This window comes from Pristiophorus japonicus, chromosome 10, assembly GCF_044704955.1.
Source record: "Pristiophorus japonicus isolate sPriJap1 chromosome 10, sPriJap1.hap1, whole genome shotgun sequence".
NCBI classification, from domain to species: Eukaryota; Metazoa; Chordata; class Chondrichthyes; family Pristiophoridae; genus Pristiophorus; species Pristiophorus japonicus.
The window spans coordinates 147,932,492-147,944,601 of record NC_091986.1 but is presented as its reverse complement, the minus strand read 5'-3'; the positions used below and the strand labels follow the sequence as shown (position 1 = coordinate 147,944,601).

The 12,110-nt window shown below is 52.0% G+C and overlaps 1 protein-coding gene across 1 annotated transcript in view; it reads left to right on the top strand.

The window, feature by feature from the left end:
- cwf19l2 (CWF19 like cell cycle control factor 2) overlaps positions 1–12,110 on the top strand; it is a 265,425-nt gene that overhangs the window by 72,764 nt on the left and 180,551 nt on the right. Inside the window, exon 5 of the mRNA XM_070891309.1 lies at positions 1,695–1,814. Within this exon, the coding sequence (XP_070747410.1) occupies positions 1,695–1,814 (120 nt within the window). The remainder of the gene's footprint in view (positions 1–1,694; positions 1,815–12,110) is intronic.

The following is a 12,110-nucleotide window of genomic DNA, read 5'->3' as shown; positions in this document are numbered from 1 at the left end:
AGCATGCATTGCCCAGTGTTCAACATGAGTCCTTTCCAAAAAATGTGATTCAATTGTTGTTAGCACAACTGAGTTGTCTCCAACTTTCCCCCTAATTTGCATGGCCGCGCACAAATCAATTAGAGGGAACATTGCTTGCTTAGCTTAGAAACTAAGGGCTAGAAATTCGGTTCTCGGCGATAATTGTATTTTTTTGCCCAAATTATCGTTTTGGCAACGTTATCGCTATGAGGCAGTAAATTCGAGCTTCAATTGGCGCAACAGTAAAAATCGGCGTTGCAGGAGGATTCGTGGTGCAAACTGCAAATTTTCTGCAACTTTACTCCGAAGCCGATACCGCTACAAGTTGGGCCTAGGGACGGGGTAAAACAGCAAAAAATAAATTGCAAAAAGCAAAAAATAAAAAATCACAAAACATTCAAAAAACATTTAACTAGCAAATCGCTGCAAAAGAATTAAAAAAAAAATAAAAACTTAAATTTACCTTTTTTGCAGGTCTTCATACCTACCACTGATCCAAGCGCTGCAACGCCTTGGCGGTTTTTTTCATCCTAAATACGGGTGCGCTCAGAGCCAAATTTTTGGCGAAAGCGATATTTTGAGCCTTGCATGGCGGCACTCCTCTCGCCAGCGATATTTGAAAAGTGCCGCTGCAAGACTCCTCCGAATTTCACACCACCTGTTTTTCACCAAAAACGCGAAATATCGCCGAAAAACCAGTTGCAAGGTTGGCGAATTTTTAGCACTAAGAAAAAAATGCTCTCAGCCAATCATGCATCAGAAATCACCTGCAAAGTGAGTTCTTATACATTGGCTGCACTATAAAAGAAGCAAAAGAAGCACTATTAAAGTTAAAACAAACTCTGGTAGTCTATTTTTCCCCCATTCACATTTTCATGATTGAAAATAACTTGTCAGTTATTTTATATCATTAAACACTGCACTGACTGTGGGAGACTGGTGTGCAGCACTGCGTGCACATGTTTCAGTATGAGATGTAAGGTCCAATCTTTTCTAACTTCATAACAAAATAAGTGGGTAGTAAAATGTTGGTCCACTTTCACTGTTGTAGCACAAAGCCAGTACCACATCCGATAGTGTCATAAAACATGACAATAAATTTGTCTCACATTTCACTCTTATTGTTTTTCTTTTTTCTCTTCTTTGACATTTTCATTCTTCTCTCATTTCTCTTTTGCTCTTTATTGTTTTATAATTTTCTTATCATTTTCTGTTTTTATTTTTGTGGACTGCTTTTTTTTCTATTATATTTCTGTCTTCACAGCCGATCTTGTTGCAAGTGAGATGGCAAAGAAGAGACACTGGTTATCCAGAATCCAAAGTTCCCTTTTAAACTACAGCACCTGTTTATTTAATTGGGATACTTGACTAGAGCTGCAGGTTTTGACTTTTGAATGATGCAAAATAACTCTCTTTGGCATCCTCTGCAGTTAACAGATGGTGTAGTGCCATGCTAGACACAAGTCACAGATAAAATATTTTAGACAGCACCAACTTTGCAGAATTAACTGCAAATAAAGCTTTAACTGCAGTGTTAAGCAGTCTTTCAGTTTTTTTTCATTGAAGGTGAGGTATCTAAATAACATGTTCAGCTCTGCAGAATATGTCTTTTTTTTAAACATTGTCAACTTATGTAGTTAAATACATTCTTTGATATATTCATTTTGTGCTAGAGGGAAGAATGGATGACATTAGACTTCATGTCTTTAAAGACTGTATCCACTACAGCAATCCGAGCAGGAAAACTGCAGGAGAAAGAAATGGAGCAAGAGAAGGTGCAAGCCATAGAACAGGTAATGAAAAAAATAATTAACATCAAATAAACATATGATTTAAGTAACCAATAAATTATACGGTGCAATTTTGCAAAGTATCACTTTTTAGTACACTTTAATGTACTACATTTATATTACAGTACTGTTACTTCAGATAACCAAACTCAAAAGGCAGTATGTAATTTAAATGAAGTAGCACTAATGTATCCAGCGGCACAGAATGCCACTTAAAGCTATGTATGTTTTAATATTGTCAACAGTGTTCCAAAATCTAGTGACAATTGGGTCAAGTTTTGGGCCGTGCCTAGAATGGTGCAGCCACGCCTGATTTCCGCGCTCAAAACCGCGGCGAAAACTTACCTCGGTACTCTCCCCTCCCTCAGGTCGATCCAGGCCCTCGGCGCGGCGCAGCACAAGCTGTGGTGGTGGAGCCAGGTCCCGGTGCTGAAAACAGTGCCGGGACCTCCTGCACATGCGCGCTAAAATGTGCGCACATGTGCAGTAGCTCCAGGCACCCGAAACTGTGTGGGAGGGGCGCGAAGCACGCAGCCCCTAGCCCTGGCCCAATGGGCTCACTGGGGCGGCGAAAATCAGACTGCACCTCCCTCCTCCAGCTCCTGCTGTGGCTCCGGCTTCCCCCCCTGTTCAGCTCACGCTCCCTCTGGCTCTCTCCCGCCCCACCTCCCCAGCTCCCAGCTCCCGCTCCACTGCCTGCCACTCCCCGCCTCCCGCTCCGCTGCCTGCCGCTCCTCCTCCCCCCTCCCCGTCCTCCCCCCTCCCCGTCCTCCCCCCTCCCCTCAGCTCCGGTCCGTTCCCTCTTCACGTCTTCAGCGGGGCCCGCCAGCCCAGCATCTTGCTGAGGGCGAGCCCTGCCCGCAGTCTTCGGCCCAGCTTCTTCTCATTGGCCGAGCCCGTTCAGCCTCCCCCCTCTCCTCCCTCTCCCTCTCCCTCTCCCTCCCTCGCCTCTCCCCCCCTCCTCTTCCCCCTCCCTCTCCTCTAGCCCACCTCCTCTTCCCACTCCCTCTCCTCGTCCCCCCCATCTCCTCGTCCCCCCCCATCTCCTCGTCCCCCCCCATCTCCTCGTCCCCCCCCATCTCCTCGTCCCCCCCCATCTCCTCGTCCCCCCCCATCTCCTCGTCCCCCCCCATCTCCTCGTCCCCCCCCATCTCCTCGTACCCCCCCATCTCCTCGTACCCCCCCATCTCCTCGTACCCCCCCATCTCCTCGTCCCCCCCCATCTCCTCGTCCCCCCCCATCTCCTCGTCCCCCCCCATCTCCTCGTCCCCCCCCATCTCCTCGTCCCCCCCCATCTCCTCGTCCCCCCCCATCTCCTCGTCCCCCCCCATCTCCTCGTCCCCCCCCATCTCCTCGTCCCCCCCCATCTCCTCGTCCCCCCCCATCTCCTCGTCCCCCCCCATCTCCTCGTCCCCCCCCATCTCCTCGTCCCCCCCATCTCCTCGTCCCCCCCCATCTCCTCGTCCCCCCCATCTCCTCGTCCCCCCCCATCTCCTCGTCCCCCCCCATCTCCTCGTCCCCCCGCATCTCCTCGTCCCCCCGCATCTCCTCGTCCCCCCGCATCTCCTCGTCCCCCCGCATCTCCTCGTCCCCCCGCATCTCCTCGTCCCCCCGCATCTCCTCGTCCCCCCGCATCTCCTCGTCCCCCCGCATCTCCTCGTCCCCCCGCATCTCCTCGTCCCCCCGCATCTCCTCGTCCCCCCGCATCTCCTCGTCCCCCCGCATCTCCTCGTCCCCCCGCATCTCCTCGTCCCCCCGCATCTCCTCGTCCCCCCGCATCTCCTCGTCCCCCCGCATCTCCTCGTCCCCCCGCATCTCCTCGTCCCCCCGCATCTCCTCGTCCCCCGCATCTCCTCGTCCCCCCGCATCTCCTCGTCCCCCCGCATCTCCTCGTCCCCCCGCATCTCCTCGTCCCCCCGCATCTCCTCGTCCCCCCGCATCTCCTCGTCCCCCCGCATCTCCTCGTCCCCCCGCATCTCCTCGTCCCCCCGCATCTCCTCGTCCCCCCGCATCTCCTCGTCCCCCCGCATCTCCTCGTCCCCCCGCATCTCCTCGTCCCCCGCATCTCCTCGTCCCCCCGCATCTCCTCGTCCCCCCGCATCTCCTCGTCCCCCCGCATCTCCTCGTCCCCCCGCATCTCCTCGTCCCCCCGCATCTCCTCGTCCCCCCGCATCTCCTCGTCCCCCCGCATCTCCTCGTCCCCCCGCATCTCCTCGTCCCCCCGCATCTCCTCGTCCCCCCGCATCTCCTCGTCCCCCCGCATCTCCTCGTCCCCCCCGCATCTCCTCGTCCCCCCGCATCTCCTCGTCCCCCCGCATCTCCTCGTCCCCCCGCATCTCCTCGTCCCCCCGCATCTCCTCGTCCCCCCGCATCTCCTCGTCCCCCCGCATCTCCTCGTCCCCCCGCATCTCCTCGTCCCCCCGCATCTCCTCGTCCCCCCGCATCTCCTCGTCCCCCCGCATCTCCTCGTCCCCCCGCATCTCCTCGTCCCCCCGCATCTCCTCGTCCCCCCGCATCTCCTCGTCCCCCCGCATCTCCTCGTCCCCCCGCATCTCCTCGTCCCCCCGCATCTCCTCGTCCCCCGCATCTCCTCGTCCCCCCGCATCTCCTCGTCCCCCCGCATCTCCTCGTCCCCCCCATCTCCTCGTCCCCCCCCCATCTCCTCGTCCCCCCCCCCCATCTCCTCGTCCCCCCCCATCTCCTCGTCCCCCCCCCATCTCCTCGTCCCCCCCCCCATCTCCTCGTCCCCCCCCCATCTCCTCGTCCCCCCCATCTCCCTCGTCCCCCCCATCTCCTCGTCCCCCCCCATCTCCTCGTCCCCCCCCATCTCCTCGTCCCCCCCCCATCTCCTCGTCCCCCCCCCATCTCCTCGTCCCCCCCCCATCTCCTCGTCCCCCCCCCCATCTCCTCGTCCCCCCCCCCATCTCCTCGTCCCCCCCCCATCTCCTCGTCCCCCCCCCCATCTCCTCGTCCCCCCCCCCATCTCCTCGTCCCCCCCCCCATCTCCTCGTCCCCCCCCCCCATCTCCTCGTCCCCCCCCCCCCATCTCCTCGTCCCCCCCCCCCCATCTCCTCGTCCCCCCCCCATCTCCTCGTCCCCCCCCCATCTCCTCGTCCCCCCCCCATCTCCTCGTCCCCCCCCCATCTCCTCGTCCCCCCCCCATCTCCTCGTCCCCCCCCCATCTCCTCGTCCCCCCCCCATCTCCTCGTCCCCCCCCCATCTCCTCGTCCCCCCCCCATCTCCTCGTCCCCCCCCCCATCTCCTCGTCCCCCCCCCATCTCCTCGTCCCCCCCCCATCTCCTCGTCCCCCCCCCATCTCCTCGTCCCCCCCCCATCTCCTCGTCCCCCCCCCCATCTCCTCGTCCCCCCCCCCATCTCCTCGTCCCCCCCCCCCATCTCCTCGTCCCCCCCCCATCTCCTCGTCCCCCCCCCCATCTCCTCGTCCCCCCCCCATCTCCTCGTCCCCCCCCCATCTCCTCGTCCCCCCCCCCATCTCCTCGTCCCCCCCCCATCTCCTCGCCCCCCCCCCATCTCCTCGTCCCCCCCCATCTCCTCGTCGCCCCCCCATCTCCTCGTCCCCCCCCATCTCCTCGTCCCCCCCCCCATCTCCTCGTCCCGCCCCATCTCCTCGTCCCGCCCCCCTCTCCTCTTCCCCCTCCCTCTCCTCTTCCCCCCCCATCTCCTCTTCCCCCCTCCCTCCTCTTCCCCCTCCCTCTCCTCTTCCCCCTCCCTCTCCTCTTCCCCCTCCCTCTCCTCTTCCCCCTCCCTCTCCTCTTCCCCCTTCCTCTCCTCTCCTCTCCTCTCCTTCCCCCTCCCTCTCCTCTCCTCTCCTTCCCCCTCTCCTCTCCTTCCCCCTCTCCTCTCCTCTCCTCTCCTCTCCTCTCCTTCCCCCTCCCTCTCCTCTCCTCTCCTCTCCTCTCCTCTCCTTCCCTCTCCTCTCCTCTCCTCTCCTTCCCCCTCCCTCTCCTCTCCTCTCCTCTCCTTCCCCCTCCCTCTCCTCTCCTCTCCTCTCCTTCCCCCTCCCTCTCCTCTCCTCTCCTTCCCCCTCCCTCTCCTCTCCTCTCCTTCCCCCTCCCTCTCCTCTCCTCTCCTTCCCCCTCTCCTCTCCTTCCCCCTCCCTCTCCTCTCCTCTCCTTCCCCCTCCCTCTCCTCTCCTCTCCTTCCCCCTCCCTCTCCTCTCCTCTCCTTCCCCCTCCCTCTCCTCTCCTCTCCTTCCCCCTCCCTCTCCTCTCCTCTCCTTCCCCCTCCCTCTCCTCTCCTTCCCCCTCCCTCTCCTCTCTCCTCTCCTCTCCTCTCCTTCCCCCTCCCCCTCCCTCTCCTCTCCTTCCCCCTTCCTCTCCTTCCCCCTTCCTCTCCTTCCCCCTCCCTCTCCTTCCCACTCCCCCTCCCTCCCCTCTCCTTCCCCCTCCCCCTCCCTCTCCTCTCCTTCCCCCTCCCTCTCCTCTCCTCTCCTTCCCCCTCCCTCTCCTCTCCTCTCCTTCCCCCTCCCTCTCCTCTCCTCTCCTTCCCCCTCCCTCTCCTCTCCTCTCCTTCCCCCTCCCCTCCTCTCCTCTCCTTCCCCCTCCCTCTCCTCTCCTCTCCTTCCCCCTCCCTCTCCTCTCCTCTCCTTCCCCCTCCCTCTCCTCTCCTCTCCTTCCTCTCCTTCCCCCTCCCTCTCCTCTCCTCTCCTTCCCCCTCCCTCTCCTCTCCTCTCCTTCCCCCTCCCTCTCCTCTCCTCTCCTTCCCCCTCCCTCTCCTCTCCTCTCCTTCCCCCTCCCTCTCCTCTCCTCTCCTTCCCCCTCCCTCTCCTCTCCTCTCCTTCCCCCTCCCTCTCCTCTCCTCTCCTCTCCTCTACCCCCACTCCCCTCGCTGTCAGAAACACATAGACACTGACAGACAGAGAGAGACACTGACAGAGACAGAGAGAGACACACTGGGGGGGCCCCATCCCAGCACGCTGTTGGAGGGCTCCCAGTGCTGCAGTCGGTGAGTAGAAACTTAATTTTTTATTTATTGTTTTAAAAATGTTTTTTTAATTTTTTTTGATTGATTTATTGGTTGATTTATTGATTTAATTATCATTTATTATTGATGATGGCTCGTTATTTGTAAAAGTGATGTGTTTCATGTTTGTAAACTTCCCTTCTCCCTCCCCATTACTCTTCCTTACACCTGATGTTTTGAGCGTACAAAAATCTACAATTACTCCATTCTAAGTTAGTTTGGAGTAAGTTTTCACTGCCTAAACTTTCAAAACAGGCGTAAGTGGCCGGACACGCCCCCTTTTGAAAAAAATATCTGTTCCAAAATGAAACTGTTCGAACTCACTAGAACTGGAGCAAACTGAATGCCGAGAATTGCAATTTCTAAGGTACTCCATTCTAAACCAGTTGCTCCAAAAGAATAGGAGCAACTCAGGCCGAAACTTGACCCCAATGTAATTGGTGAGAAGTCTTAACATTGCAGGAATACTTAAATAAGTTTATATATATATATATATTATATATATGTGTGTGTGTGTGTATATATTGGTTGTCTGCCAACAGTATATTTCATCCTCTATTGAGCAGGAATAGGCTGTATGGCCCTCGAGCCAAAGATTCACGACCCTCTGAGTGAAGAAATTTCTCCTCATCTCCCTAAATGGCCGCCCCTTATGCTGTGACTATGACTCCTAGTTCTAGAATCTCTAACCAGGGGAATAGCCCATCAGCATCTACCTAGTCAAGCCCTCTAAGAATTTTATACATTTCAATGAGATCATCTCTCATTCTTCTATATTCTAGAGAATATAGACCCAATATTCACTCATAGAACAATCTACTCAATCTTCCCTGATAGGATAAACCTCTCATCCCAGGAATCACTCTCTAGTGAACCTTCGTTGAACCCCCTCTATCCTTCCTTGGGTAAGAAGACTAAAACTGTACATAGTTCTCCAGGTGTGGTCTCACCAAATTCACTCCTCCTGAAGTAGTATCAGCCATAAGGTGGAAGATGTTTAATTTTGCACTTTGCAGTCGCTGTCATGACCAGTATCAACAGCACAAATGCTCCATTTAGTTGATGCATGATGTTTTCACTGGAAGGTCAAATTTTTGAGTTTATCACTTCAAAATTACAAGGAAATAACATTGCTCTATATATCATAGAGATACAATCAAGTAACCATTAACTTAGTACAAAAGCAAAATATAGTAGTTGCTGGAAATTTGAAATAAAAACATTTCAGGTTGATGACTCTTCGTCAGTTCTGATGAGGGGTCATCGACCTGAAATGTTACCTCTGTTGCTCTCTCCACAAATGCTGCCTGACCTGCTGAGTATTTCCAGCATTTTCTGTTATCATAACCATGAAACTAATCTGGTTAATCCAATAAGATGGTAAAACCCACAATTGGCACCAGTAAACTTTCTTTTAAGCCTTTCCTAATGTTGGATGGTGTTTAGTTGAGCTACTCAAATAGATTGCAGTGCAAACCCAGACATTAAAATCCCCAAGTTCCCTGATGATCAGTTAATGCCATTCTCGATTCCTTCCTGCTGCTTTTCTTAAGGATCCAACTCTGCTGCATGCAGTTGTTAATACCTAGTTTTACAAGACCAAGAATTCATGCTCAGTATGTGCAGCATCTCCATGCAAAGCAGCAAGGAGGAGTCAGGAACTGTGGTGAATGGGGTATTGGGATTGGAAGAATGCCTCTCTGCGTTTGGTTTGTTAGAAAGTGGGAAGGGAAAATACCTCCATGAGCTTGATGGGTGGAGGGAAGAAGAGGCCTTTGAACTGGGGAGCCAATGTTGCTTGGCTTTGACACCTAAAATTGTGCTATGCAATGTAGGTAGCTATCGGTTTGTTACATTGCAGTATGATTTGGCAAACATACTTGGAGAAAGTGTCTCTGGTTGCATACACATTGAGGAAGTGATAGGCTGCATTACATATGGAAGGCAGTGGGTTCCAAGAAATAGTCACCTTTCAGGCAAACCAAGATGAAGGATAAAGATTGGAAGTGACCATCCTTTGAGGGGGGAAAAGAAGTAGGAAAGGAATATAGAGCGTCCTATGTGAGCTTTGCATTGGCATAATAATTTTCAATACCAATAGCTTGTTCCAAAGACTACAACTTGGGGGAAGGCAGCCACGAGTAAGGCCACGGCACTGTGGAAAAAGGTTGCTCAAGGAGTTGGGCAAGGGAGAGAGGAGAGCAAGAACACAGTGGTAGTGGGAGATTAGATAATAAAAAGAATAGACATTTGCTTCTATAACTTTCGTCTGGTCAATGTTTTAGCTGAAGGAAATTGTGGCTAATCCAAGACTGGATGTCAGACAAGCAGTCTGACAATACTGAGGCAGTGGAGGGGCTTTCTTCCCAAATCAGATTAATATGATTTCCATTGCCTTCTCTTTGAGTATCTATACACTCTGTACGTATTGGTTTATATTAGCACTAAATTATTTTAAGACAATATGGGCCCGAAATTTGCCACGATCTTATTGAATGGTGGTGTAGGCTCGAAGGGCCAAATGGCCTACTCCTGCACCTATTTTCTTTGTTTCTATGTTTCCATTTTTTTGAGCAACAAGTTATTTTTTGGACCTAAATAAATTTCGGGCCATTTTGCTAGTTTCGGCAGTGGTATAAAGCCGTCCTTTAAAAAATAAAAATGAACAAAAAATAAAAATAAGGGACCATTTTTTTCGAGTACCGATTTTGTGGCGTCACTTGGGGTCAAGCCCAGCGATAATGCCATTTTTTGCGAGTTTCGCCAATAAGGATATTTTCAAGGACAATGCTAAATACCGTTTTTAAAAAGCTTGTCTTACCTGGTGGATTTGGATGGAAATCCGCGATAACAGCGCCATCTTGGGTTCTCTTCAACATAAATCCAATTACTGGTTTGTTTAAAGTGGGCCCGCTAAAGCTAACTCACGTGCTCACACTTCGAATCAGCTAGTTTTTTTTTAATTGCCACTTCGAAGAAAATAATAACTTTATTTTATGGGAAACTATTTTTAGTTCTTTGCAAGTTCGACACAGCAATGTTCCTCTTTTCAAACACCGGACTGTTCCAAAAAGAATAACTGTGACCTCAGAAAGTCAGTATAGATCAGCACCCTTTGCAGGTTGGGTGTTGATACGGGTTTTGTGTGAAAAGTTATTCAAAGTTGTAAAACATCAATGGCAACATCTTCAAAAACGGAACTGAGTTAAAGCTTTTGGAGGGAAGGCTGTGTTTACAGATTGAGCTTTTTGTGAGTTTACAATTCGTTTTTAAGGACATTTAAATAATGGGGGCTGTTCTATCTTTGCCATATGAGCATGCTTATACTGTCCTGTCTTATCATCGAGGAAGGCTTATTCGGCAGTATTATCTATGTAATCAAAGAGGTCGCAGACTTATGGGGAGGAGGCCTTAACCCGAGCGAGTTTATAGGGAGAGTTGCTCATACTTGCACCTGACTGAGGGGTAGTGCATTAGAATTCTGGGCTTTCGAAAAGAGGTGGTCGCAGAGATATGCCAGTTCATAAAGGCAGACATACAGCCTAGAAGCGGGACAACAGCACTGCCTATCGAGGTCAAGGTAACTACGGCACTTTCCTTCTATGCCTCCGGCTCCTTTCAGGCATCATTTGGGGACACAGCTACATTCGCCAGGTGAGTGCTGCACTTGTACGCACGCAGGATGGACTTTATAAACTTCCCAATATCAAGGGAAGCACAAAATGAGTGGGCTTTAGGCTTTGTACAAATTGCTGGCTTCCCTAAGGTACAGGCTGCCATTGACTGTATGCACATCGCCCTGTGAGCACCTTTAGACGATCCAGAGGTTTACCGAAACACAAAAGGATTCCACTTGCTGAATGTGCAGATCATCTGCGACCATATGCAACGTATCATGGCAGTAGATGCAAAATATCCAGGAAGCATCCATGATGTTTTCTTTCATCTTGCGTGAGAGCAATGTGTCACAGATGTTTGAGCAGCAGCCAGAAGGGCAGAGCTGGATGCTGGGGGACAAAGGTTACGGGCTCGCCACCTGGCTCATGACCCCTCTCCGGAACCCTCAGACAGAAGCCGAGCATTGCTATAATGACAGCCATATAGCCACACGCAACATCGTCAAACAGACAATTGGAGTGCTAAAGCAGCACTTCTGATGCCTGGACCACTCTGGAGGCTACCTGCAATACTCCCCTCAGCAGATCGGTGAGTTCACTGTGGTGTGCTGCATGCTACACAACTTAGCCATCATAAGGAAACAGATATTCCCACTGGAGAACATTACAGAACCAGCTCAGGCGGGAGGAGGAGGAGGCTGACAAGGAGGAGGATGAGGAGCCCACGGTACCACAACAACCCGCAGGACGACGGGGGAGGAGGCCTCGCGGGCGTTATGCCATTGCAAGAGCCTTGCGTCAGCATCTGATACTTCACCTCTTTGTATGAAGGCTGAATGGTACGTTTGATCATTGTATCCCACGTTGACTATTTCCACCTGTTATTCTGTGAATGAACCACAACCCAAGTTTGGTTTAACTGAAAAAATAATGTACATAATTTTGGTTTAGTTGAAAAAATAATTTGCAGTTTATTAAACATTTGTACACTTATACTTCACTTTAATAAAAAATGTTATAAAACTTTAAACTTTTCAATTATCATCACTTAAATAACAATAAAAGAAGAACAAAAGAACAGCAAAACAACAAGAACCACAATAGCAGCAAACAAACTTCAGCTGCAGCCATCTCTTTCCCATCCCCCTCTGCCGGCCGCCCGCACTTCTTGCCCTTGCCATTAGCCTTGCCCGTTACCGCAGGCTTAGATTTAGCCCTACCCCCAGTGAGCCCAAGGTTTTTGTTAGTATCTCTGGTTCGGCGCCCCGCTTGTTGGGAACACACCCTTGAGATGGCAATTGAAGTCCTTGAAAACCTCTGGCTGCAGAAGGCCCGGCTTGGGACTTCTCAGCCTGTACATTAACCTGCACACTGACACTGACTGTTGAGGTTGGTCTGGGGATTAGAGTGGGAGTGGCATCACTTGATACCGTCAATTGCCGCTGGGCAATGACAGCCTGCGTGTGTTCCCGCATTGCAGCAGCTGTTTCCAACATGCCCTCCCTAATCTTTGCAGATATTATTGCTATTCCCTCTGATATGCCCTCCCTAATGTCAGCAGATAGTGCTTCCATTCCTCCCGACAGTGCTGCTATTTCTCCCTTGATCCCACCCATGGCCTCCATGAGCGATCTGGTAAGCCCAACGCTCTCCCCACTCATTGCCATGAGCTCTAATGCCTCCCATGTAGCCTGCATTT